This window comes from Elephas maximus, chromosome 6, assembly GCF_024166365.1.
Source record: "Elephas maximus indicus isolate mEleMax1 chromosome 6, mEleMax1 primary haplotype, whole genome shotgun sequence".
Taxonomy (NCBI): Eukaryota; Metazoa; Chordata; class Mammalia; order Proboscidea; family Elephantidae; genus Elephas; species Elephas maximus.
In genome coordinates this window covers 72,336,694-72,362,291 of record NC_064824.1, presented here as the reverse complement: position 1 = coordinate 72,362,291, position 25,598 = coordinate 72,336,694, and the positions used below count along the sequence as shown (strand labels likewise).

Below are 25,598 nucleotides of genomic sequence, written 5' to 3'. Positions count from 1 at the left end.
ATTCAAACTGCTGGGTCACACCAGGAACTTAAACTAATTAGTCTGTGGATCTAAACAGAACAGAGAAAATTCTTTCTAAGCACAAAATCCATGGCTGCGTTTCTGGTTAACTGAATGTGTGTTACCAATACGTAGATTTAAAAAATTGAACCATGGATGTATATGCGGTCAGACTTTACCTGAACCGACATTATACGGCACACGACTGTATTGCATTTTTTTGTGCCAGCCCAGAATCAGCCATTTCTCCAGGGATCCCTGGTTCCTTTTATTGGAGAGTGGTGTTTGGAAACCAAGATCTGGGCCATAGATGTGCTCATTACTGTTGGTTGGCCCAGCTTTTAGGCATTCTTAGGTGTCAGAGCTAGAAAATATATGTAGTCATACTAATCCATGTACATACACTTCCGTGTTTATTTCTGTCATCTGTATTTATTTCTGTACCTGTCAGATACTTGAACAGTTTAGTTATATCTAAATTCAAAAAGTTTTGAAAAGACATTCTAGTTTTTTTCTCATATTTTGGATGTGTGTTATATAAATGGTTAATTAAAAATGCTCTGGTAGCCCAACTCCCCAGGACATAGTAATTTTGTATAAGGTTTTAGGTAAAATATCTATCAATGACGTTTAGTTGTTATAGCAAATTATGTAATTTCCAGAAAAAAATGGTTAGGTTTCAAGTTGGGGGGGGGGGGCATACATTAAATCTAGCCACTTTTTTTTTTCTAAGTTGTGTTTTAGGTGAAAATTTACAGCACAAATTAGTTTCTCCTTCAAAAATTTATACACTAATTGTTTTGTGACATTAGTTGCTATCTCCTCAATGTGTCAGCACTCTATCCCTTTCCCCTTACACCATGGGTTCCCTGTGTCCATTCGTCCAGGTTTCCTGTCCTCTCCTGCCTTTTCATCTTTGCTTTTGGACAGGTGTTGCTGATTTGGTCTCACATACTTGATTGAACTAAGAAGCACATTCTTCACGTGTGTTATTATTTGTTTTATAGACTTGTCTAATCTTTGGCTGAAAGGTGGACTTTGGGAGTGGCTTCATTTCTGAGCTAGCAGGATGTCAGGGGGCCATACTCTTAGAGGTTCCTCCAGTCTCTGTCACACCAGTAAGCCTCATCTTTTTTTGTGAAGTAGAATTTTCTACATTTTACTCTTGCTCTGTCCGGAACCCTCTATTGTGATCCCTGTCAGAGTGGTTGGAGGTGGTAGCTGGGTACCATCTAGTTCTTCTGGCCTGAGGCCGGTGGAGGCGGTGGCTCATGTGGTCTGTTAGTCCTTTGGACTGATATTTTCCTTGTGCCTTTGGTCTTCATCATTGTCCTTGCTCTGAATGTGGTGGGACCAATAGGTGTATTTTAGATTGCTGCTCTCAAGTTTTTAAGACCCCAGATGCCACTCACCAAAGTAGGACGTAGAACATTTACTTTATGAACTATGTTATGCCAGTTGACCTAGATGTCCCCCAAGAGCATGGTCTCCAGCCCTCAGCCCCTGTAACTCAGTCCCACAAGATGTTCAGATGTGTCTAGGATGCTTTTATGACTTTGCCTTGGTCAAGTTCTGACTTCCCCTCTATTGTATGTTGTCCTTCCTTTCACCAAAGTTAATACTTGTCTACTATCTAGTTAGCGATTTCTCCTCCCCACCCCTCATAACCATCAGAGGTTGCTTTTTTCTGTGTGTAAACCTTTTCTGGAATTTTTATAATGGTAGTCTCATTACAATATTTGTCTTCTTGTGATTGACTTATTTCATTCAGCATATTGCCCTCCAGATTCATCCATGTTCTGAAATGTTTTGCAGATTCATCATTGTTCTTCATTGTTGCATAGCATTCCACTGTGTATGTGTACCATAGTTTACCCATTCATCTGTTGATGAGCACTTAGGTTGTTCACATCCTTTTGCTATCGTGAATGATGCTGCGATGAACATAGGTATGCATACATCTGTTCATGTGATGGTTTTTATTTGTCTAGGATATATTCCTAGCTGTGGGATTGCAGGGTCGTATGGTATTTCTTTCTCTAGCTTTTTAAGGAGATGCCATATCGTTTTCCATAGTGGTTGTGCTGTTTTACATTCCTACGGCAGTGCATAAGAATTCCAGTCTCCCCGCAACCACTCCTACATTTGTTATTTTGTTTTTTGATCAGTGCCAGTAATGTCAGAGTGAGATGATATCTCATTGTAGTTTGGATTTGCATTTCTCTAATGGCTAATGATCATGAGTATTTCCTCATGCGTCTGTTAGCTGCCTGAATGTTCTTTTTTTTTTTTTTTAAAGGCTGTCATTGATGAAATAATATTTTTGAAAACCTATTCTTGCATGAGAGAAATTCCTACAAATTTTGAATTCTTTTGCCTACTTTTAAGCTTTAATAATAACCTTAAGGATCTAAATATGTGCGTATGTGTGTGTTTGTGTGTACGGAAAGTCCTCTTTTCACAAAAATCTATGTGCTTTAATTTAAACACTCCAGGCTTATGCCAAAACTTTCAAATTCTTTGCTTTTGCAAGACATTTCTGTAATAGATTTGAATAGATCAAAATGTTTTAACTTGACACTGAAGCCTATAGTAATAATCCTTAGAATTTTTTTTTTCTTCTTCCTTACTTCTTTTTACTTTTTTATGTCTATGAAACTGTTGGAAGGTAAAGATAACTTAGGCTTTAAAATACATGTCTGAGATGAGACGACCAGAGAAAATGGAGATTTATCTTCCAAGTTGAGTTTGACTGTATGTAAGAATTTTTCCTAAGAGATTATGGGACTTCCTTTTGTTATATTTTGCTTTATGATATAGTTTAAGGTATAAACTTCTTTTCTTATATATAGTATACTTAATTTTGTGCAGATATAATTAATAATAGCCATAAATTTGAAAAAAATCTCCACAAACTCTCTATGGCCTTTTCACTATTACGGGTAATGTGACTGTGGTAATAACAATGAGCTGTTTTTTAAACTACAGTGTACAAAAGTGCAATAGCACTTTATTTTGTCCCCACAAGTGTTCCATAAATTTTTAAATTAATGAATATATAATTTTTGTTTTAACTGCTGCTACTGCACTGTTGGAAACCCTGGTGGCCTAGTGGTTAAGGGCTATGCCTGCTAGCCAAAAGGTCAGCAGTTGGAATCCACCAGGTGCTCCTTGGGAACTCTATGTGGCAGTTCTCCTCTGTCCTGTAGGATTGCTATGAGTTGGAATCCACTTGATGGCAGCGGTTTTAGTGTTTTGGTTTTATTGCACTGTTATTTTGTAATATTTTCATTACAAGTGTACAATATTTTAGTTAAATTTAGATAAGTAAGGGCTCGGGGACTGTTGTGGCAGCCTATCATTTTATTTTTTTATAGGCGGGGGAAAAGATGTGGAGAGTGGACCAATCTGTGTCACTACTTAACGTCAGCACACTTGTATAGTTTTCCCTCTTGGGGGAAATAACCCTGAGAGGAAAAGTGGGCGTGTGCTTAGTGTCTTTCAAGCCTCCTCTAGATGCTCTGCTGGTTTCTCTGTCCCCCAGTAGCACCTTCCGTAGGTGTGAAGCCTGGGTTCTCATTTTTTTCCTCTGCCTAGATAAAAGTGGTTGCAGAGGTCAGACCGATTGTTTGAGGTTTTCTCCCGTGTCCAGAGTCCTAGGCCCTCCACTTTTTATTGTCTCATTTGCTGTCTTCTGCCTTCCAACAGATGATTACTGTATTCTGGTGGAAGCTCTTATCCGTTGTTAGCTTCTGCGCCTCACTCAGAAGCAGAAATTCTCCCCCACCCCACTCCCTTGGCTTGAGGAAATCTGGTTCTTTATCCTACAGAATTTTCCATAGTCTGGATTTTATGGATTACGTTCCTGAAGTGCTACTTAGTATGTTCCTCTGTCTTCTGTATTTTCTGTAAACTGGTATTAATAACTGAAGCCTTGACCAGATTAAGGTTTAATTTTATGTCAAGAATACTTGAAAGATGATGTATATACTTCTGTCAGGAGGTGCTATTTTCCCCCCAACTTTTTTTGTGGTATTAACTGTCACTGGTGATCATTACCCAGATCCGTTAATTCATTAGGGGTTGGAAAATTGTCCAATTCTAATCCTTTATTCCTTCTTCGTTTATTGGCTGTAATATATCTATAAAACAATTTTTTTTTATTGTGCTTTAAGAGAAATTTTACAAATCAAGTCAGTCTCTCATACACTTTGCTGTATACTCCTAATTGCTCTTCCCCTAATGAGACAGCACACACTCCTTCCCTCCGCTCTCTCTTTTAGTGTCCATTCGGCCAGCTTCTGACCCCTTCTGCCCTCTCATCTCCCCCACGGACAGGAGATGCCAACATAGTCTCATGTATCTACTTGATCAAAGATTCTTCACCAGCAGCATTTTCTATCACATTGTCCAGCCTAATCCCTGTCTGATGAGTTGGCTTTGGGAATGGTTCCTGACTTGGGCTAACAGAAAGTCTGGGGACCATGACCACCAGGGTCCTTCTAGTCTCAGACCATTAAGTCTGGTCTTTTTATGAGAATTTGGGGTCTCTGCAACCCACTGCTCTCCTGCTCCCTCAAGAGGTTCTCTGTTGTGTTCCCCGTCAGGGCAGTCATCAGTTGTAGCCGCGCACCATCTAGTTCTTCTTGTTTCAGGCTGATGTAGTCTCTGGTTTATGTGGCCCTTTCTGTCTCTTGGGCTCATAATTACCTTGCGTCTTCGGTGTTCTTCATTCCTCTTTGCTCCAGGTGAGTTGAGACCAATTGATGCATCTTAGATGGCTGCTTGCTAGTGTTTAAGACCCCAGACGCCACTCTCCAAAGTGGGATGCAGAATGTTATATAAAACAATCTTATCTTCATTGATTCTCTGCTTACTCTGAAAGTACACAGGCACACCTTGGAGATAGTGTGGGTTTGGTTCCAGGTCACTGCAATGAAGTGAATACTGTAATAAAGCGCATCACAAATTTTTTGGTTTCCCAGTGCATGTGAAAGTTATGTTTACACTATACAGTAGTCTGTTAGGTATATAATAGCATTATGTCTAAAAAAACAATGTATACACCTTAATTAAAAAATACCTTATTGCTAAAAAATGCTAAACATTATCTGAGCCTTCAATGAGTCATAAGATTTTGCTTGTGGTGGGTCTGTCTTGATGTTGATGGCTGCTGATTGATCAGGGTGGTGGTTGCTAAAGGTTGGGGTGGCTGTGGCAGTTTCTTAAAATAAGACAACAGTGAAGTTTGCCGCATTGATTGACTCTTCCTTTCATGAAAGATTTCTCTGTAGCATGCAATGCTGTTTGATAGCATTTCACCCATAGTGGAACTTCTTTCAAAATTGGAGTCAATCCTCTCAAACCCTGCTGTTGCTTGATCAACTAAGTTTATGTAATATTCTAAATCTTTTGTTGTTATTTCAATAATGTTCACAGCATCTTCACCAGGAGTAGATTCCCTCTCAAGAAACCACTTTCTTTGCTCATCCATAAGAAGAACTCCTCAACCATTAAAGTTTTATCATGAGATCGCAGCAATTCAGCCACATGTTCAGGCTCCACTTCGAATTCTAGTTTTCTCACTATTTCCACCACATCTGCAGTCACTTCCTTCACTAAAGTCTTGAATCCCTCAAAGTCATTCATGAGGGTTGGAATCAACTTCTTCCAAACTCCTGTTAATGTTGATATTTTGACATCCTCCCATGAACCATGAATGCTCTTAATGGCATCTAGGATGGCAAATCCTTTCCAGAAGGTTTTCAGTTTACTTTGCCCAGATCCATCAGAGGAATCACTGTGGTAGCTATAGACTTATGAAATGTATTTCTTAAATAATAAGACTTAAAAGTCAACATTACTCCTTGATCCATGGGCTGTAGAGTGGATGTTGTGTTAGCAGGCATGAAAACAAGATTAATCTCCTTGTTCCTCTCCATCAGAGCCCTTGGGTGACTAGATGCATTGTCAATGAGCAGTAACATTTTGAAAGGAATCTTTTTTTTCTGAGCAGTAGGTCTCAACAGTGGGCTTGAAATATTCAGTAAACCATGGTGTAAGCAGATGTGCTGTCATCCAGGCTTTGTTGTTCCATTTGTAGAGCACAGGCAGAGGAGATTTAGCATAATTCTAAAGGGACCTGGGATTTTTGGAATGGTAAATGAACATTGGCTTCAACTTAAAGTCACCAGCTGCATTAGCCCCTAACAAGAGAGTCAGCCTGTCCTTTGGAGTTTTGAGGCCAGGCATTGACCCCTCCTCTGTGAGAGTCCCAGACAGCATCTTCTTCCAACATAAGGCTGTTTTGTCTGCATTGAAAATCTGTTGCTTAGTGCAGCCCCTTCATCAGTTACCTTAGATCTTCTGGACAGCTCGCTGCAGCTTCTCCATCAGCACCTGCTGCTTCGCCTCGCACTTTCATGTTACGGAGATGGCTTCTTTCCTGAAACCTCGTGAACCAACCTCTGCTAGCTTCACACTTTCTTCTGCAGCTCCCTCACCTCTCTCAGCCTTCATAGAATTGAAGAGTTAAGGTCTTGCTCTGGATTAGACTTTGGCTTAAGGGAATATTGTGGCTGGTTTGATCTTCTGTCTAGACTAAAACTTTCTTCACATCAGCAATAAGGCTGTTTTGCTTTCTTATCATTTGTGTTTTCACTGGAGTAGTACTTTTAATTTCCTTCAAGAACTTTCCCTTTGCATTCATGACTTGGCTAACTTTTGTGCAAGAGGCCTAGCTTTTTGGCCTATTTTGGCTTTCAGCATACTTTCCTCACAAAGCTTAATCATTTCTAGCTTTTGATTTAAAAGGAGAGATGGGCGACTCTTCCTTTCATTTGAACACGTAGAGGCCTGCTGTAGGGTTATTAATTGACCTAATTTCAATGTTATCATGTCTCGAAATACAGAGGCCCAAGGAGAGGGAGAGAGACGGGGAAACGACCAGTCGGTGGAGTAGTCAGAACACACACGTTTACTGATTAAGCTCACTGTCTTATATGGGCGTGGTTCATGGTGCCCCAAAACAGTTACAATAGTAACATCAAAGATGACTGATCATAGATCACCATTACAGATATAATAATAATGAAAAAGTTGGGAATATTGTGAGAATTACCAAAATATGACACAGACACAAAATGAGCACATGCTGCTGGAAAAATGACATCGATAGACTTGCTGGACAGGATTGCCACAAAGCTTCAATTTGTAAAAAATGCAGTATCCGTGAAGCGCGATAAAATGAGGTATGCCTATGTATAGGAAAGATTCAATAAATGCTTTATTTACCAGTTCTCAAAAGAATTAGTTAATTATCTAGGATCCTTAAAAGGTTGCCAGAGAGTTTTTTTGTTTTGCCGATAATTATTAGCAACTCATGTATATAAAGTTATCTGATATGTTTCAATCCACTGTAGCTGTTATTCTTATTGATGTTCGAATTGGCCCATTTTTGGCCAGTGGGCTTCTTCAAATTGGATCCAGAGTGCTTTTGGTAGGACTCTAGAGGTCTTTAATAGTTTTCTTGTTTTTTCTTGGTAAAAGTTGTTTGTGACTGTGGTGAAATGAGTTCCTGTATGTGGCCTTTTGCCTTGATTATTTGGAAAAACAGCTTGAGAGATTTTTCCCATTAGACCTGAGGAGTGGCCTTTCCCCTAGTTTGTACCCCAGAGCGTTTATTACTTTTGTCCAGGTTGATCGACATTTCCTAGGTGAGCTTTAAACAGCTTGATTTTTTGTCTGGCCCTGGGCTGCAGGCTGCCCTGTGATTGATATGTACCTTGCAGGGATTGGTCAATAATCAAAAACTAAACCCACTGTTGTTGAGTTGATTCCAACTCATAGTGACCCTATAGGACAGGATAGAACAGGCCCATAGGATTTCCAAGGCTGTAAATCTTTATAGGAGCAGACTGCCATATCTTTCTACTGTGGCTGGTAACTTCAAACCACTAACCTTTTGGTTAGCAGCCAAGCACTTTAACCACCATACCACTAGTGCTCCTTGGATTGATGAATTAAAAACAAAACAAAAACAAAAAACAAACCCATTGCTGTTGAGTTGATTCCAACTCACAGTGACTGTATAGGACAGAGTGAATATACCCATGCAAATGAGGTGATTGTGGACTGTTCAAATAAGGTGACTATATTCTCCTATGCAAATGAAATGCCTGTGGCCTACCTAGTGGGGACTGGTCAGGTTGTGTCCCCGCTGTGAGAGGCCATGCCTTCATATTGACAAGGAGGGGGGTGTGTGTGTAGCAGTCACCCCTACAGAGGTTATATCAGAAAGAAGCAGGAAGAAACTGCAGGAACAAGCAGAAGGAAGAGAGAAGGAGTGAAAGAGAGGAGGCAAGAAACCTAAGAGAGCTGAAATATAGTCAAGGGCTATAACACTGAAGACAGAGAAAGCTCTGGAAGGGGCCCAGTGACAGAGCTGGCAGTGACAGGCATGAAATGGGCCCAGTGGCAAAGCTGGTGGTGATGAATGGCAAGGCTTAGAGGAGCCTGTCCTCAGGGGCCCAAGAGAAGCCTGTCTTCAGGAGTCTGAGAGGAGCCTGTCCTATGGGGTCTGAGAGGAGTCTGTCTTGAGGGGTCTAAGAAGAACCTGTCCTGAGGGGAGCCAACAGGAGCCTGTCCTGAGGGATCTAAGAAGAACCTGTCCTGAGGGGTCTGAGAGGAGCCTGTCTTGAGGGGGTCTGAGAGGAGCCCATCCTGAGTGGGGCTAAGAGGAGCCTGTCCTCACGGAGTCCGAGAGGAGCCTGTCCTGAGGGGTCTGAGAGGAGCTTGTCCTCAGGGGTCTGAGAGGAGCCTATCCTTAGGGGGCAGAGAGTGAGCCTGTCCTGAGGGGTCTGAGAAGAGCCTGTGCTGAGGGATCTGAGAAGAGCCGGTCCTCATGGGGCAGAGAGGAGTCCTGCAGTGCCAAGAGGAGCTGAGAGAGCTGTCCTGTACTAAAGAAGGGAGATTTTGCCTACATGCTTCCTGATCTAGATCCTGAGTTGAGCCTGTTGATCCTGATCCCCAGATGTACCCTGTTCCTTAATAAGACACTTAATTGTAAGTACAGATGGTGAGTCCTGTGAGACGTTGCAGGGAATTACCGAACCCAAATGGGGGCAGGGGGGAAGAGCGCTGAGGGGTGGAAGAGTGGCCTGTGTCAGAGATGGGGTAATACAGCAACTTGAAGAATGTGGAAATCCGGGATGTATTTGACCTCTGCTTCATAGGAATTGGCTTTGTACTGATTGTTACATTTGAAGTTATTTGTTCAGTGACTCATCCTGTATATTTCTTGTCCCAGACTTGGAACTAGTTATTTCCCTAAGAAGTCCTGGTTATTTTTAGTGGACATGGTATTTAAAGATCATAGTCCAAATGTCGTGGTTAAAAGCTTGGCTGCTAACCAGAAGGTCGGCAGTTCGACTCCACCACCTCCTCCTTGGAAACCCTATGGGGCAGTTTTCTTCTGTCCTGTAGGGTTGCTATGAGTTGGAATCAACTCGATGGCAATGGGTTTGGGTTTCTGGTTTAGTTTGAACGTAGGGAGCCCTGGTGATGTAGTGGTTAGGTGCTCAGCTGCTAACCGAAAGGTCAGCAGTTTGAACCCCTGGCTGGTCTGTCGGAGAAAGACGTGGCAGTTTGTTTCTGTAAAGACTTAAACAGCCTTGAAAACCCTATGGGACATTTCTATTCTGTGCTGTCGGGTTGCTCTGAGTCGGAATCGACTTGACAGCAATGGATTTTATTCTGAATGTGAGTCCTTTTTTTAAAAAGCTATCTGCCCTACTATATATGTTAGTGTTTTAGATTGTATTAAGCTTCAGAGTCTTTTTGGAAATATATGGACTATAATTTACAAATATATAGAGATTATTTTAAATTAAGTACCATGACATTTATCTTAACAGTATTGAAAAGATAACTTTATAGAAACCAGTGATTTCCCCATAATCATAATTCCTAGAGTTCTGGGATTGTTAGCAGGCTCTTAGGGGCTGCCAGTACACATTCTACGGCAGTGTTAATTCTATGGGTTGTTAGTGGAGTCTGAACATAGCCTGTTGGCTCCAAAATCTGACTTGACATCTGACTCAAATGAGATGTTTTTTGTAATACTGGGGTCCATATCAGTAGGCCTGGAAAGGGGCCTGGTAATGTATGCCTTAAGGAGCTCTGGTGGCATAATGGTTAAGTACTTGACTACTAAAATGTAGGCACTTTGAACCCAGCAGTGGCTCTGTAGGAGGAAAGATCTGGCAATCTGTTTCCCTAAAGATTGGGGTCACGGAAACCCTGTGGAACAGTTCTACTCTGTCCTGTAGGGTTGCTGTGAGTCAGAATTTACGGCACGCATGCGTGCACACACACACACAAAGCATATGCCTTTACACATTCATTGCTCTTCTTTAGACAGGTGTTCGAAAGCTACTGATTTGACCAGTGATGCTTTGTGTAACCAGTAGTGATTTATGTGGCTATTTTAGCAGACATTTCTAGTGTGAAATGTTTAGTTTGAATGTGATATAAAAGCAGTATTTAAAGACCTGTAGGTACAAGTTAAGTGTCTTGTTGCTAAAAGTTGTTGCTTACCAGTAGTACTTAGGTAAACCTTGATTGTTGCTTTTTGTTCATGACACTTATAAGGGAACTGGTTCTTTGTTTTAAAAGTTTTATTAGATGAGCTAACTATAAATACAAACCAAACCCCTTGCAGTTGAGTCAATTCTGACTCATAATGACCCTATCGGGGGAAAAAGTAGAATGGCCCTATAGGGTTTCCAAGGCTGTGATCTTTAAGGAAGCAGACTGCCACATCTTTCTCCCAAGGAGTGGCTGGCGGGTTCAGACTGCGGAACTTTCAGTTCGCAGCTGAGCACTTAACCAACCATGTGAGTGTAAGCAGGGCTCCTTGAGCTAAGTAGTAAGTATAAATTTCTTCCGATGATATAAGCTAATTAGATCTCATCTTTATAGATATTTTTACTTCATAAAATACTTGGAAAAGAGAAAAATAATGATCTATAATCCCATCATCCTAACACATTATACTTTTTGCGTATTCTTTTGTTATCAAATTCAGTCCGTATGCAAAAATTTTTACATAATCATGTCTAGCCAGAGTTAGGAACACTCATCTCACAATTCCCACATGACCCTTAGCTGCTTCCTCAATTCCTCTCGTTAAAAAAAAAAAAAAAAAGATTTTGTAACCGTTTCTCATTTTGAGTTCTCATGAGTGTTGCAGTCTTACTTCTGGAGCAAGGACAGTCGCTCTACTGATTGTTTTAGTGATAGAATTGAAAAGTAGTACAAAACAAATCAATCTTTAAAAATCCCATTTTATTTTGGATTTTACTCTGATGTTTAACACTGAATTATCATATTTAAAAAAATGTTCCTGATCTTAACATGAGTTGGCATTCTCTGAGCATACCTCACCTGACAAGATGCAGATAGTGAAAATTGTCGTGTAGTTAGTTGCTATCACATTGAATCTGCCTTACTGTGACTTTATGTGTAGCAGAGTGCAACATTGCCCATTCCTGTATTAGCCTTACAGTCGCCAACATGGTAGAGTCCATCGTTTATGGCTGTTGTGCCCCTCCATCTCTCTGAGGGTCTCCCAAGTCCTCATTGGCCATCTGCTTCACCAAACATGACGTCCTCCTCCAGAGATTGATCCTTTCTGAAGAAGTTTCCTAAGCAAGCGAGTAGGATAGTGTTCTCTTGTGATCTGTAAAGTTTTTCTAACCGTAGGACTCCCTTTAGTATTTCTTGTAATTTTGGTTTGGTTTTTGCATATTTCCTTTCCTCTTTATCTGGAAATGTCCTAATTTTGGCTTCATATTTGAGAGACAGTTTTGCTGGATATATAATTCTCAGCTGGCAATTTTTTTCCGTCAAGGTTTTATTTATGTCATCCCATTGCCTTCTTGCCTGCATGGTTTCTGCTGAATAGTCCAAGTTTAGTCTTATGGACTCTTCCTTTGTAGGTGACTTTTTGTTTATCCCTAGCCACTCTTAAAATTCTCTCTTTATCTTTGGTTTTGGCAAGTTTGATTATAATATGTCTTGGTGACTTTCTTTTGGGATCTACCTTGTGTGGAGTTCGATAAGCATCTTGGGTAGATATTGTCTTCTCTTTAATGATATCAGAGAGGTTTCCTGCCAACAAATCTTTGACAATTCTCTCTGTATTTTCTGTTATTCCCCCCCTCCTTCTGGTACTCCAATCACTTGTAGGTTATTCCTCTTGATAGAATCCCACATAAATTGTTAGAGTTTCTTTATTTTTTAAAAATTCTTTTATCTGATTTTTCCTCAGATATGTTGGTGTCAAGTGGTTTATTTTCAATCTCACTAATTCTGACTTCATTTCATCAGTTCTGTTCCTATGACTTTCTGTTGAGTTGTCTAACTGAAATTTTGTTGTTAATTTTCTGGATTTCTGTTTGCTATCTCTCTTGGATTCTTGCAGCCTATTAAATTTGTCATTATGTTCGTCTCTAATCTGCTTAAGTTTCTCTAATGCTTTATGTCTGTACTGCTTGGCTTGTTCTGCGTTTTGCCTGATCTTCCTGATCTCCCGAAGAGTTCTATATATTAATCTTTTGTAGTCTACCTCTGGTAATCCCAGGAAGTTCTATTCATCTGGAAGATTTCTTGATTCTTTGTTCTGGGAGCTTGCTGAAGCCATCGTGGTCTGCCTCTTTATGTGATTTGATATTGACTATTGTCTCCGAGCCATCAGTAAGTTAGTGTATTTTTTTTATGTTTGCTTGTTGTGTCCCAGCTTCTTGTTTTGTTTTGATATACCCAAATAGGCTGTTGAAGTGAGCTAGTTTGATTATGGCACCTTTGAAGCTCTAACGTTATGTCACCCAGTGGTTAGAGCTGCTACTAGGCATATGAACCCAGGAGTCCATTTACTTTTCTTTATGGATTCGTCTCAGGTGTCCAGGTAGTTGGTCACCAAGTGTGTGGTGCGGGCTCTCACCTACAGTGTTAGATGAGCAGGGGTGATTGGTGTAGGCGCAGGTATCTGGCTGCAGTAGGGGGTCATGCGCTGAGCAAGGCAGGGGGCTGACAACTGCCACTGAGAGTATGTGAGGAAAGCGTGTCCCTCTTCCTTAGAGTGTATAGGTGGGTGGATTTTGCAGCTGGATTATGGGCAGCCAATCCTATTGGCAGTAAGGACTGGGAGACACCACTTATCCTCAGACCCCTATTGTGGGTGGCTAGGTGGTATGGGTGGAGCCACTAGTCCTCAGGCCCCTGATATGGGTAGGTGAGGACCCTGCTTAATAATTAGAGTGGTGTCAAATGTCATGAACCTGCTTCTCCACCACATAGCTGAAACTGTTGAAGTTAGGCTTCAGATATATACCCTATTGTACTGAGCTAATGAGGGCCTATGCAGTTGAAATGGGCCCACACAGGCCTATGCAGCAGTGGAAGGCATTCAAAGTCCGTGGATGCCTCATGCCTGTGCCTAGGCAAAGGAACTGTTTTTGCTTTGAGTTCTTGGCTTAGGGAAGCTGGCAGATTGTTTTTTCCCTGTTTGTTAATTTGTTCCTTCTCCAAGGTTGGGAGAATGGTTCAGGGTGTGCAACAGGTCCTACTTAAGGCCCAGGGAAAGCTCTGTCACTGAAGCTGACTCTGGACCTGTGCAGAGCAGGGAGGAGTCAGGTAAATGGGAGAGAGTTTTTTCCCAAAGGAGTGTTTTTTGCTCCACATGGTAGATTAGACACAAGTACTTATCTTTTTCTGATTGCTCACTGCTTTTCGCTGATTCTGGAGGTGTGAGTGGACTCTCTGCCTCTTGGCCTCTCCCGATGTGGAAAATTGTGCCCTGAACGCCACTGCTTGTCTTACTGTGCTTATGCCAGCAGATCTTTGATGTTCAGGGCTCCTAGATTGTCATGTATAATTGATTCACTTGTTTTTTCTAGTCTTTTTTTGTAAGAGGGCCCACAGGAGGTGCCTGACTGCTCTGCTGTCTTGGCCCTGTGTCCCATGATCCATAAAGTTTTCATTGGTTAATTTTTGGAAATTGATTGCAGTCCTTTCTTCCTAGCCTGTCTTAGCCTGGAAGCTTTGCTGAAACCTGTCCACTATGGGTGACCCTGCTGAATTTGAAATACTTGTGGTCTAGCTTCCAGCATCACAGCAACAGGCAAGCCACCACAGTTATGACAAACTGATAGATGGATGATGTAATGAAAATTATTGCTGAATTATTTTTTATAGATTTTTCTTCTTGATTTAAACAATGATTCAGAATTATTGAAAAAAATTTATAGTTTGAGCGGTTCAATTATAAGGAAGTCTGAGCTTCTACTTCCCATTTCCAATGAAGACAGTGTCTATTCCCCAATTCAGAATGCTGAGGAAGCGATTGAACTAAACAGATACGCACCTTTCTACATTTGTATTAGAAAAGGTTCTGTTAGATACAGATGAAGTCATATTGGTTCTGTCATGTGCTTTACGAATAAAATAGACTGTGGTATTGAGATTCTAGCTATCATTTATAACAAACATTTGTTGAGAAAGTACTTTTCAAGTTCCAAATAGACTGAGATAGAAACATAATTATAAGTCATGTGCTACAGTACTGAAACTTTCATTCATTTCTGTCAGTAAAAATGTATTTCTTTTTTTCCCCTTCCAATTGTTTTTTTGCTCCTCAGTCTTCTTATTTGAGCATTGAAATTGGAGGGAGATAAATTTTTCTCAATGTTAACCAAAAAATTGATTGAAATTGTTTTTACTTCTTCTAGAAAATCCACCTTCTTCAATGTATTAACCAATAGTCAGGCTTCAGCAGAAAACTTCCCATTCTGCACTATTGATCCTAATGAGAGCAGAGTACCTGTGCCAGATGAGAGGTTTGATTTTCTTTGTCAGTACCACAAACCAGCAAGGTAAGAAAACCTTTATGGCATTGTTTATTTGGTGGCTCTGTATAGACTGAATAAATAAATGTAAGTGGTATGTTTAAAATTATATAGAAGAGTTTTTCTTTTAGAATTAATGTAGCATTATTGTTTTAGTTTATTTTAAAAGTAATGTGGAACATGGAAAAGGGTGAGGAGGGATATATCTGCTGTTTTTACGGTTATCTTCTGTGAGGGGTGTTAAATAGAGGGAGTAGTCTGTATTATATGATCCTGTGTATTTTTTTGGGTATGTAAAATTATGTGTGTATGCAAGGAGCCCTGGTGATGCATTGGTGAAGCGCTTGGCTTCCTTGGCTTTGCAGGAAGAATATGTGGCAGTCTGCTTCCGTAAAGATTACAGTTCTGCTCTGTCCTATAGGGTTGCTATAAGTTGGAATCGACTTGATGGCAACAGGTTATTTTGATGTGTGTATACAATTTTTTTTTATACATAGGAAAATATATGTAATGAAGATTATAGACTAGTTGGTGGTTATCTCTAGGTAGTGAAATTTTTAGATGATTTTTACTTTGTTTCTTATACCCGTCTATATTGCTTGAGTTTTTTACAGTAATCGTGTATTGTATCTTTAAAAATTAGTAAAAATAAGTAAAACTGTTATATTAGAAAAAACATAAGGTAATACAGGTTCATTGTGAGAAGTTCAGACAATAGGAAATGTATAAAGAGAGACTTGATAAAAACCAAAAAACCAAACCTGTTGCTTTCAAGTCAATTCCAACTCAACGCAACCCTATAAGACAGGGTAGAACTGCTCCATGGGATTTCCAGGGAGTGGCTGGTGGATTCGAACTGCGAACCTTTGTAATTAGCAGCCTGCGTTCTTAACCACTGCACCATCAGGACATATTAAAATTAATTTATCAAATCAATGAGTGTCTCCTAAGCATTTTTCTAGAGAGGAAAGAATTTCTATAAAATGTTTTTGAGGAATTCATTTGGTTAATAAACAGATTCTTAGTATTATTTTGTAATAAAACCATCCTTTCTTTTCCAGCAAAATTCCTGCCTTTCTAAATGTAGTAGATATTGCTGGCCTTGTAAAAGGAGCTCACAATGGGCAGGGGCTGGGAAATGCCTTTTTATCTCATATTAGTGCCTGTGATGGAATTTTTCATCTAACACGTGAGTACAGTTGCTTATTTAATTAATTTCATTAAGATCAGTGTTTTCTCTCCATTGTCTCAAATAAAATGAGAAATGACTGATTAAAAGAAGGTTTTCTTTGCTTCACAAGATGAATCATGGTTTTATCTGTTAATCGTGAATAATGCTATTTAACATCACCTCCATATGTGAAGGCTTATTCCATAGCAAGTAAACGCCTTATTGATAGTATATTCTTACTGAATTTTATCTGCTGTTCTGGATTAGATGCATTTAGAAGTGTTTCAGTGTGAAAGTAATATTGTTGATTGTAAAGATGTTTTGATATTTTCTTAAGTTGTAGAGCTTTTCTACATTTTTGCTTATGCCATGTGTTGCGAAGGCAAAATTGATAGAGGTGGCCCTTCCATTATTTTGGGGGAGAGAAAGGCATCCAGTTTATCAATTAGAAATGAATGTATTAAGGAAAAACCATAGGTCAGCTAGCCCTTATGGAGGGAGGAAAACAGGTAGAACTGTTGGGTTGGGTTTTGTTCTTTTGACCACAAAAGTGAGGCAAGAACATAATAATCCTCTGACCAATTAGAAGAATTTAGGTAAAGGCTCAGTTCAAGATTGTACGTTATGATAACAGTATTATAATGAGCAAATTAATGCAAATGAAGGAAACACAAGGTAGAGGTGAGGGCCACCCATAGTCTGGTTCAGTGCTTTGTTTGTTACTGGTCATTAAGAGTGAACGTTTAAAGAGATTTGATAGCAACTTGAGGAATTTTTTTTGTCATTTGAATCTAACAAAAAAATTTCCTGGTATTTTTTGCATATCTTTTAAAGAATTCATTTGCTTAGTAATTCATTTTTATTGCTTTTTTTTTTACAAAAGCGTAGCACAATACAAAAGCCCAGCACAATACAAAAGCCCATCACAGATAGTTTGAGAAGCACTGATAACAGTAAGCTTCACCTTTGGTGAAGGTTTGGAAAGACCTTCTGGAGTGATCTGTGGTGCAGGCAGAGAATAAGGTCATCAGAGGGGGAATTCAGTCATGTCGAAAAGTGTTACCTAGAGCCTGTACACTGGTGAAACCCTCTGTTTTCTGACAATTTCTTCTCCATTGTTCTGGTGGCTGATGTGAGGGTTTAAAAGAGACGATGAAGTCAAGCGTCACTCCTGGTGTCTAGACTGAATTAGTTGAAGTGCCATTCACTGAAATGCTAATAGAGAGGAAAGTCTTGGGGAAGAGATGAGGAGTTACGTTTTGGACATTTTTACGGATTTGTGTACCTGGAACATCCAGGTAGGAGATAACTATCAGGGTAACTATCAGGAACTAGAAATTATAGGGCAAGTGTGACAGAAGGCTGGCATCAGGGAACTGCTGAAGGTTTGGGAGTGTCTAATTTAATTGGCAGAGTTATTGGGTGGTGCAAATGGTTAAATGCTCGACTACTAGCCCAAAAGTTTGTGGTTCAAACTCACCCAGAGGCTCCTTGGAAGACAGGGCTGGTAATCTGCTTCTGAAAGGTCACAGCCAGGAAGACTCCATGGAGCAGTTCTGCTCTGTACACATGGCATTGGGTCACTATGAGTTGGAATTGACTCGACAAGAACTAACAAGTTTAATTGAATTTTTTTTCCTTTTTTAACAGTTGTATCGTAGATTGAATGAAGTACAATAAAGTATGTATACTCCTAACAAAACGAATTTTTCCCTAAGGAATGTGCATATTTTGTTTGTGAAATTACCATACAGTAAAATTGACAGTTTTTTGTTTTTAGTTCTGTGAATTTTGATGTGTATGTAGAGTCATGTATTGACCACCACAGTCAGGACACAGAACACGTCCATCACTCCAAAACACTCTGTTTCGCTATCCCTTTGTATTTACACTCTCTCCACCCCTAACCCTGGCAACTGCCTTACTGATGAAATCATGAGAATGTGCTTTTTTGCTTTGTTATGTTTTGAACAGATGATTACAGGTTAAAGTTAGTGGTCTTTACTAGCAGATCCTCTAGGCCCATCCATCAGACATGCCTCTGGAACCTAGCAGGAGGAGAGGATATTACAAAGGGGGTTGGTTTCCTTTATATTTTTTTCTTTAGTTTCTCAGTTTTCTTTTATTGTATTATTTTTTGGCTTGCTTATTTATTTATTTAAACTTTATTGTCCTTTAGGTGAAAGTATACAGCGAAAATTAGTTTCTTACTAAAAAATTCATATACAAATTATTTTGTGACATTGGTTGCAATCCCTACAATGTGACAGCACTCTCCCCCTTTCCACCCAAGATTCCCGTGTCCGTACATCTAGTTTTCCTGTCCCTTCTTGCCTTATCATCTTGCTTTTGGGCTAGAGTTGCCCATTTGGTCTTATGGATCTTGTAGGTATCTTTCAATACCAAAATGTTTGGTCAGTTTCTGCTCTTGGTGGGCCCTGTGCCCTTCGGGTCTTGAGCTTGCCCTGAGAGCAGTTTAGATTTGTAGCTGTTTCGTCTGGGTTCTTGCTTTCTTCTAGATTTTGGCCTGGTAGGTAATTCCTAGAAATCTTTGAGCGCTGATTGACTGGCTGTATTTTATACAGTATACTAAAGTTGACTTCTGTGATAGGGTTGGTCTGAATTATTTAGCCCTCTGTGCCCTCGTGGCACAGTGGTTAAGAGCTCGGCTGCTAACCAAAAGGTCCTTGAAAGCCCTATGGGGCAGTTCTGCTCTGTCCTATAAGTTCCCTGTAGGTTCACAATGAGTTGGAATCGCCTTGATGGCAACGAGTTTTTTTTTTTTTTTTTTAATCTACCCATTATTAGAAGTAAAGATTATTTTTCTTTCCATCTTTTTCTTTGCTTCTGAGCTGTCACTTGATTTAACCTTTATCTGACAGAATTCTCTTTTTTTTTTAACTTACATAATTTTTTCAAGGTTCTTCTAATTTTGGAAACCCTGGTGGCGTAGTGGCTAAGTGCTACAGCTGCTGACCAAAGGTCTGCAGTTCAAATCCACCAGGCGCTCCTTGGGAACTCTACGGGGGGCAGTTCTACTCTGTCCTTTAGGGTCACTACGAGTCAGAATCAACTCAACGGCAACAGGTTTTGGTTTGGTCTTCTAATTTTAAAATTAATACATAACTTTAATTTTTTAAGCTTCTAGAAGCTGATAATAGTACTGCAGTATTGCTATTTAAATAAGTGAAAAATATATGCATGAATAGTTATTTTTTCTTTGGCAAAATAGCTCTAGATCTAAAGTAAAATATACTCATTATAGAAACATACCTGTTGCCATTGAGTCAATTCCGACTCATAGCGACCCTGTAGGACAGAGTAGAACTGCCCCATAGGTTTTCCAAGGTTACGGAAATAGACTGCCACATCTTTCTCCCATGAAGCGGCTGGTCGGTTTGAACTGCTGAACTTTCGGTTGGCAGCCAAGCCCTTAACCAGTATGACACCAAGGCTTCTTATAAAAACATAGGAAAATGTAAAAACATAATATCTACCTATTCATGAATATTTTTTAAAAACATGAGTTTTCTTTCGAGACTATGGCCCTTCGTCACCCTTCTAACTTGGATCTGAAGCCACTTCTGGAGATCACCCTTGAGCCATATGGTAGACAGGCCTATAAAATAACACCCATGACGAAAGTGCTCCTTAGAACAATCAACTATACAAGACCAAAAGGGCAATGTTTGCTCAAAAGCAAAGATGAGAAGGCAAGAAGGGGCCGGAAAACCGGATGAGTGGGAACGGGAAACTCAGGGTGGAAAAGGGGAGAGTGCTGACACATTGCAGGGATTGTAACCAATATCAGGGAACGCTTTGTGTATGAATTATTGCATGGGAAACTAATTTACTATGTAAACTTTCACTTAAAGCATAATAAACAAAACAAAATGAAACAAATATGGGTTTTGATGCCTAGAGGTAAAATTACTAGGCCAAGGGGTATATACATTTAAAATTTTATTAAATACACTCAAATCCTCTGCCTGTATCCCCATGGGGGTATTAGCTTCTTTTTTTTTTTTTTTAATGAAATAGTCTTTTTTATTATGTATTTTTTATTACAGTGGGCTGTAGATGTCATAACTCTTTAATGTCTATTTTTATTCATATATAATGTTCTGTGTACAATATAAGTCAGCATTTAAAGAACCTTAAGGAATCCTTTAAGGGATCACTAAAACTTTTTAGTTTAACTTCATATGAGTCGGCCAAGCATGTGACGTGGAAGATTTTTATGTGAAACTCTTGGTATTGTCAGTTTGGACTTGTAAACAAGAGTGGTTAACTACTTTCACTCTCAAATGTGATCGAAGTATAAGGCATGGTCAAGAAGAGTAGATTAATTATACCAGTAACACCAAATGTTGTACAAGTGAGGTAGTCTTCCAGGTTTTTCCCCGAAAAATATTTTTATATCTGTCATAAAATTTAGATAACTTATTTTGGTTTATATTTTGATCTATATATGCATATATTTTGCAAGCTATATTTAATGTAGCTTGCAGAATGTGTGTTCCTTATTCCTTATACTTAGCAAAAATAGCTAAAACTGAATAGCAAATAGTTTATTGTAAATACATGGTTTCAATGACAATAATAAATTCACTTAAACAGGAGACAGTAAGTCAAAAGAATAAATGCTTGCTAATCATCAGAAAATCTGTGGCCATGGAGGCTGTCATGTAGAAATCCAAAATCACTCAGAGACCAAATCTTAAAGAAGATATGTCCTCTTATTAATCCGTATAGAATAGGTCCATAGTACCTGGAATCTGTAGAATTCTGTAGATTATCACCTTCTAACCAAACATGACCCATTGGCCCATTACTGTGACTTTTAAAGAAATCTGATGAACTATTGGTGAGGATTTTGTCTCCTTCCAAACCAATAACTCTTTCACAAATATTTGATTTTGGATCACTCGGGCTTTTTGCAATCACCACTTTGGATACCATAAAAATGTCAACTAAGATTTTCTGCAAAGACAATATCTGAATTTTGAGTTGTAGGCTCCATTGATGGTCCAGAACACAGGACAACACCGCCAACGTATTCAAATGCACAATGAGCTATACAGCCACACTGAATAGTATAGCCAGTAAGTCGAAAGGTTTTTCCCAGAACAGCACGGAGCGTAGTTCTATGCAGAGTCTGCCACCATTGGCCATAGGTTTGTTCTACAATACTTTCAATTTCTAAGGTAGTTGGAAGGCCTCCAGAAAAAACATCTAAAGCATGTCTCAAAGCATATGTGGGAGATCCATGGTCTCAGGATTCCTCTGGCCCCAAAGAAGCCCAACAACTCTCACAGAAGACCCAGGTCGGGTATTAGCTTTTTAAAACTCAATTTTATTTTTTGAATAATGTTAGATAGCCCATACACTAAAATAGATAAACATTTACATGGTTCAAAAAGAAAATTGATACAGTATTAGGCGTACATTGAGAAATCTTGCCCATACCCAATTCTGATTCCTCTACTTTGCCTTCTTCGTAAGTAATGACACATTTGTTTTTTATTTTTTGTTTTAGAGCAGATTGGCAAACTTTTTCTAATGGGCCAGATAGTTAACTACTTTGTTCTCGTGTGTTCTTTGTGTGTGTGTTTACAAACCTTAACAAGTGTAAAAGTCATTCTTATTAGCTTGAGGATCATACAAAAGCAGGCCAAAGCCTCAATTTGCTGTGTCTGTTCTAGAATTTCTTCCTGTAATACGGGCACACAGGAATATATTAATTATATATGTCATCTTTGTTGAAAATATTTTTATTAGTCTTTTCCCTTGGTTTCTTCTACTAGTTTTATACATAGAAAATGCCTATCCTCTTCAAGATCTGGTGAATATTTACATCTATTTTCTTCTAGTTTTTTCCTGAGATATAAAATATATACAGTAAGGTACAAAAAATGCAGAGATCTGAATTGCACAGCTGGATATATTCATACACGTGTATACATTTGTATAAACACCAGGTATGTCAAGATACAGAACATTTCTGTCACCCTTCCTAGTCAGTCCCCCACTCAGGGTAATCACTATTCTGACTTCCATCATCATGGATTAGTTTTGCTTGTTCTTGAATTTCATATAAATATAGTCATATAGTCTGTATTCTTATGTGTCTTCCTTTCTCTGAACATAAGGTTGGTGAGATTCATCTCTATTTTTGTATATATCAGTATGGATAATTTGTAATTTTATTAAGGCAGAAATTTAAATTTTGTCTACTTCGAGGCTTTGCAGGATTATGTCACTTGGTTAACAAAGTTGGTATTCTAGCAACTACATACCAATTCACTGAATGGATTGGACTGGAGAGGTGTTCAGGGCAGAGAGGACATCCAGGAAGCTCTGGTAGTGTTTGAGGAGAAAGTAATGAGGGCTGGATTTCAAAAAACTGTCAGTGGCAATGAAGGGAAAAAGCAAATTGGAGGGACTTTGTGAAGAAGGAATCAGGCTTAATGAGAGGCTTTTCTTTCATCTGTAAACAAAATTCTCTTCCAATAAGACTGTTTATCAAAGATTCAATACGAACTAGGGAAACAGCACCCATATTATGGGAGACAAATTCTTTCTTAATTCAGACATTGAATAACTTATCTGATAACAGTTACCTTATTTAGAAAGATGATTAATTTTTGTCTCTAGGGTTTAGTGAGCCAAAGTGACTTGTTTTCACCAATTTTTAGAAGTAGTATATCTTCCTATTTTTTAAAGAACATGACGAGGCTATTGATTTCACTGAATCCTTAGCTTTTTAAAGCTGGCGTTAGAAGTTTTGAAGTTGTATTTCAACGGGAAGCTAAGGTGTTTGTTATCTGAAGGACATCACCTTTGGCCGCATAGCTGCACCTACTGTCAAGCTATTTATAGTTAAAGCTTGTTCAAGTTTTTTAACAGGTACTTAGAGATATGCTAGAAACAAGAGTTCTGCTTTCTGAGCTATGAGACTGTTTTGTTCCCAGCTTAGAAACATATACAGGAATTCTTGATTTGCAGAATTATTAATTATAAGGTATATAACCAGTTACAGTTGAAGAAAACAGAGCTTCAGATATAGTTTGATTATTTTCAGCTAAGTTGGTGTGTATGTGTATGTATGTGTGTGTGTTGGTAATGGTGGGAGTATGGATATACTGGAAACCCTGGTGGCGTAGTAGTTAAGTGCTATGGCTGCTAACCAAGAGGTCGGCAGTTCAAATCCACCAGGTGCTCCTTGGAAACTCTATGGTGCAGTTCTACTCTGTCCTGTGGGTCACTATGTGGCAGAATTGACTCGATGGCAGTGGGGTTTATGGATATACTACCCTGTTCTGTCCTGAGTTCTATATACCAGTTGTTTGTTAAATTTTCTGCCTATGGCAGTGTATAGTATTGTATAGCTGCCTTTGGTAGTATACAGCTTGTTATAGTTAAATTTTCTGTGAGCTTTTTGCATGAACTTGAATTGTATTTATTATTTTACTTTGCTGACTTCTAAAGGGAATTTTCACTGTAGAAGACAAACAGATTAAAACAACAGGAAAATGATGAGAACAAATTTATGAAGAGTAAAGATTAAACGGGAAGGGGTGGATGCATAGTTAAGAAGCTAAGTACACAGTAACACATAACCCATACCAAGTAGAATACTGAAATTGAGTCTAAATCTTACCACTAAGGTTCATGGCAGCCAAGGCAAAGAGGAAAAATTATAGATTATTTGACTTCATATATATCTGATATATATCAGTAGAGATACAGTTTTCTAGCTCTTAGTTGAAATTTATTGCATCTTTGTAGGAGAGACTTAATGAACAGTCTGGTGTATAGTGTCTTCGATTAGGTTGCATAAAGGGCAGTAATTTGGAAGCAGTCTTCTACTCCTCATAACTCTTGATTAAAAACAGAGGGGATACAGTTAGATTTTTCTTTACTCAAGTATTTATGTATACTGTAGCTCCAATTCATACAAGGGATAAAATGTAGGGAATCTAGAGAACAATAGAGTTAGCATTTTTTAAAATACCCATTCAGGGTATTAACAGGCTTTGGCAGTTGTGGTAGAGCAGGCAATTCAATATTAAGATCATTAGTGTGTTTCTGAATTGTTGCATTTTATATTGATTGCTGGAAGAAAGAAAATTATTATTAAGCACTTAGTACATGTTAGGTAGTATGATGGGCTCTTTGTAATATATTATTCTATTTAATCTTAACAGTTCTTCAGGACTGGTGTTATCCCAGTTGTACAGATGAGAAAATTGAGAGTGGGACGTTAAGCAGTTTTCCCAGCTGGTAAATTGGGCATAGAGTCTGTCTTTCTTCTTTAAAGCCCTTTTTCTGGTCTTTCCACTGTATTACACTGTTTTCATCTATTTTAGGTCTGAATGTTTAAGATTCCATCCACGTATTTGTGTGTGTGTGTGTGTGTGAAAATTCGAATACTTGGTGTGCTCTGCACAGTAGTGACCTACAGGAGTATCAGGAAACTTGACTGAAGAGACAGGTGCTGTATAGTGATTTTTAAATAATTAGGTTATAGCTTTTGTTCATGTATGTTCCAGGCTCTGCGTGAAGTGTGAAGTGCTTTACTTTAGGAATTTCATTTCATTCTCAGAAGAAGTGAATACAGAGAGGTTAAGAAACTTGGACAAGTTACACAGCTGGTAGATGATATAGTTGGGAATAGACTGACTAGGCAAGTTTGACTCCAATACTTGTAGGCTTTGCTGACCAGTAGAAATAGAACATGAGCCATGAATGTGAGCTACAGGGCTAATTTTAGATTTTCTGGTAGCCACAGTTTAAAAAAAAAAAAAAAGGAACAGCTATAGTGTTTTTAAAAATATATTTCATTTAACCCAGTGTGTAGAAAATTTTATTATTTCAACATGTAGTAAATACAAAAAAAAAATCTTGGTATGTTACCTTTTTTTGGTATTGTGTCTTTGAAATCTGATAGTCTGTATTTTACGCTTATAGCACATTTCCTTTTGGGCTAGTCACATTTCAAGTGCTTAATAGCTGCATGTGGCTTGTGACTGCAGTATTGGACAGCCCAATTCTATACTATATACATCAAAAAAAAAATTGAAGAAGATAAGTCAATCCATTGGTAAGTTTCCAGAGAATTGGAATGGAGAAAGAGGTGGGGGATTTTTATTTTTTGTTTTAGAACCTTAGATTTTTTTTAAGTGAGCATGTATTATTCTGATTCTCACAACATGAGGAATTTCACAAGTTTTAGATCTGCACAGATGATTCAGATACGTCTCAAGAGTTTTGCATGAGAAGGTGACTTTGGCTTAGAATGTTGTGATGTCAGGAATTATTAGTGATCTATGCCTGTAAAATGTTTGGTTTTAAGCAAGGCTAAAAAAATTTTTTTTTTTTTTTTTTAATCAGAGTGGTTCTGCCAGGGTGATTTAGTTAAGGAGTTTATTCTCAGATAATTAGATTATTGGGCTCTGTTATTAGAGAAGTTACTTCCTTGATTGCTCCCATAACATTGTTTGTATGGTCTAATCTAC

At 38.8% G+C, this 25,598-nt stretch overlaps 2 protein-coding genes across 3 annotated transcripts in view; one reads left to right on the top strand and one right to left on the bottom strand.

Annotated features, from left to right (window-relative positions):
* Positions 1–25,598, top strand: part of OLA1 (Obg like ATPase 1) — a 188,312-nt gene that overhangs the window by 14,756 nt on the left and 147,958 nt on the right. The window contains exons 3-4 of one of the 2 annotated variants that reach the window (XM_049887471.1): positions 14,790–14,933; positions 15,968–16,095. In XM_049887471.1, coding sequence (XP_049743428.1) covers positions 14,790–14,933; positions 15,968–16,095 — 272 coding nt within the window. Of the gene's footprint in view, positions 1–14,789; positions 14,934–15,967; positions 16,096–25,598 lie in introns of those variants that run through there. The other variant, XM_049887472.1, reaches the window with a different exon arrangement.
* LOC126077885 (mitochondrial inner membrane protease subunit 1-like) lies at positions 20,728–23,753 on the bottom strand. The gene is given in 3 exon segments (XM_049887609.1): positions 20,728–21,028; positions 21,030–21,297; positions 23,741–23,753. Coding segments are annotated over 3 exon segments (582 nt in total).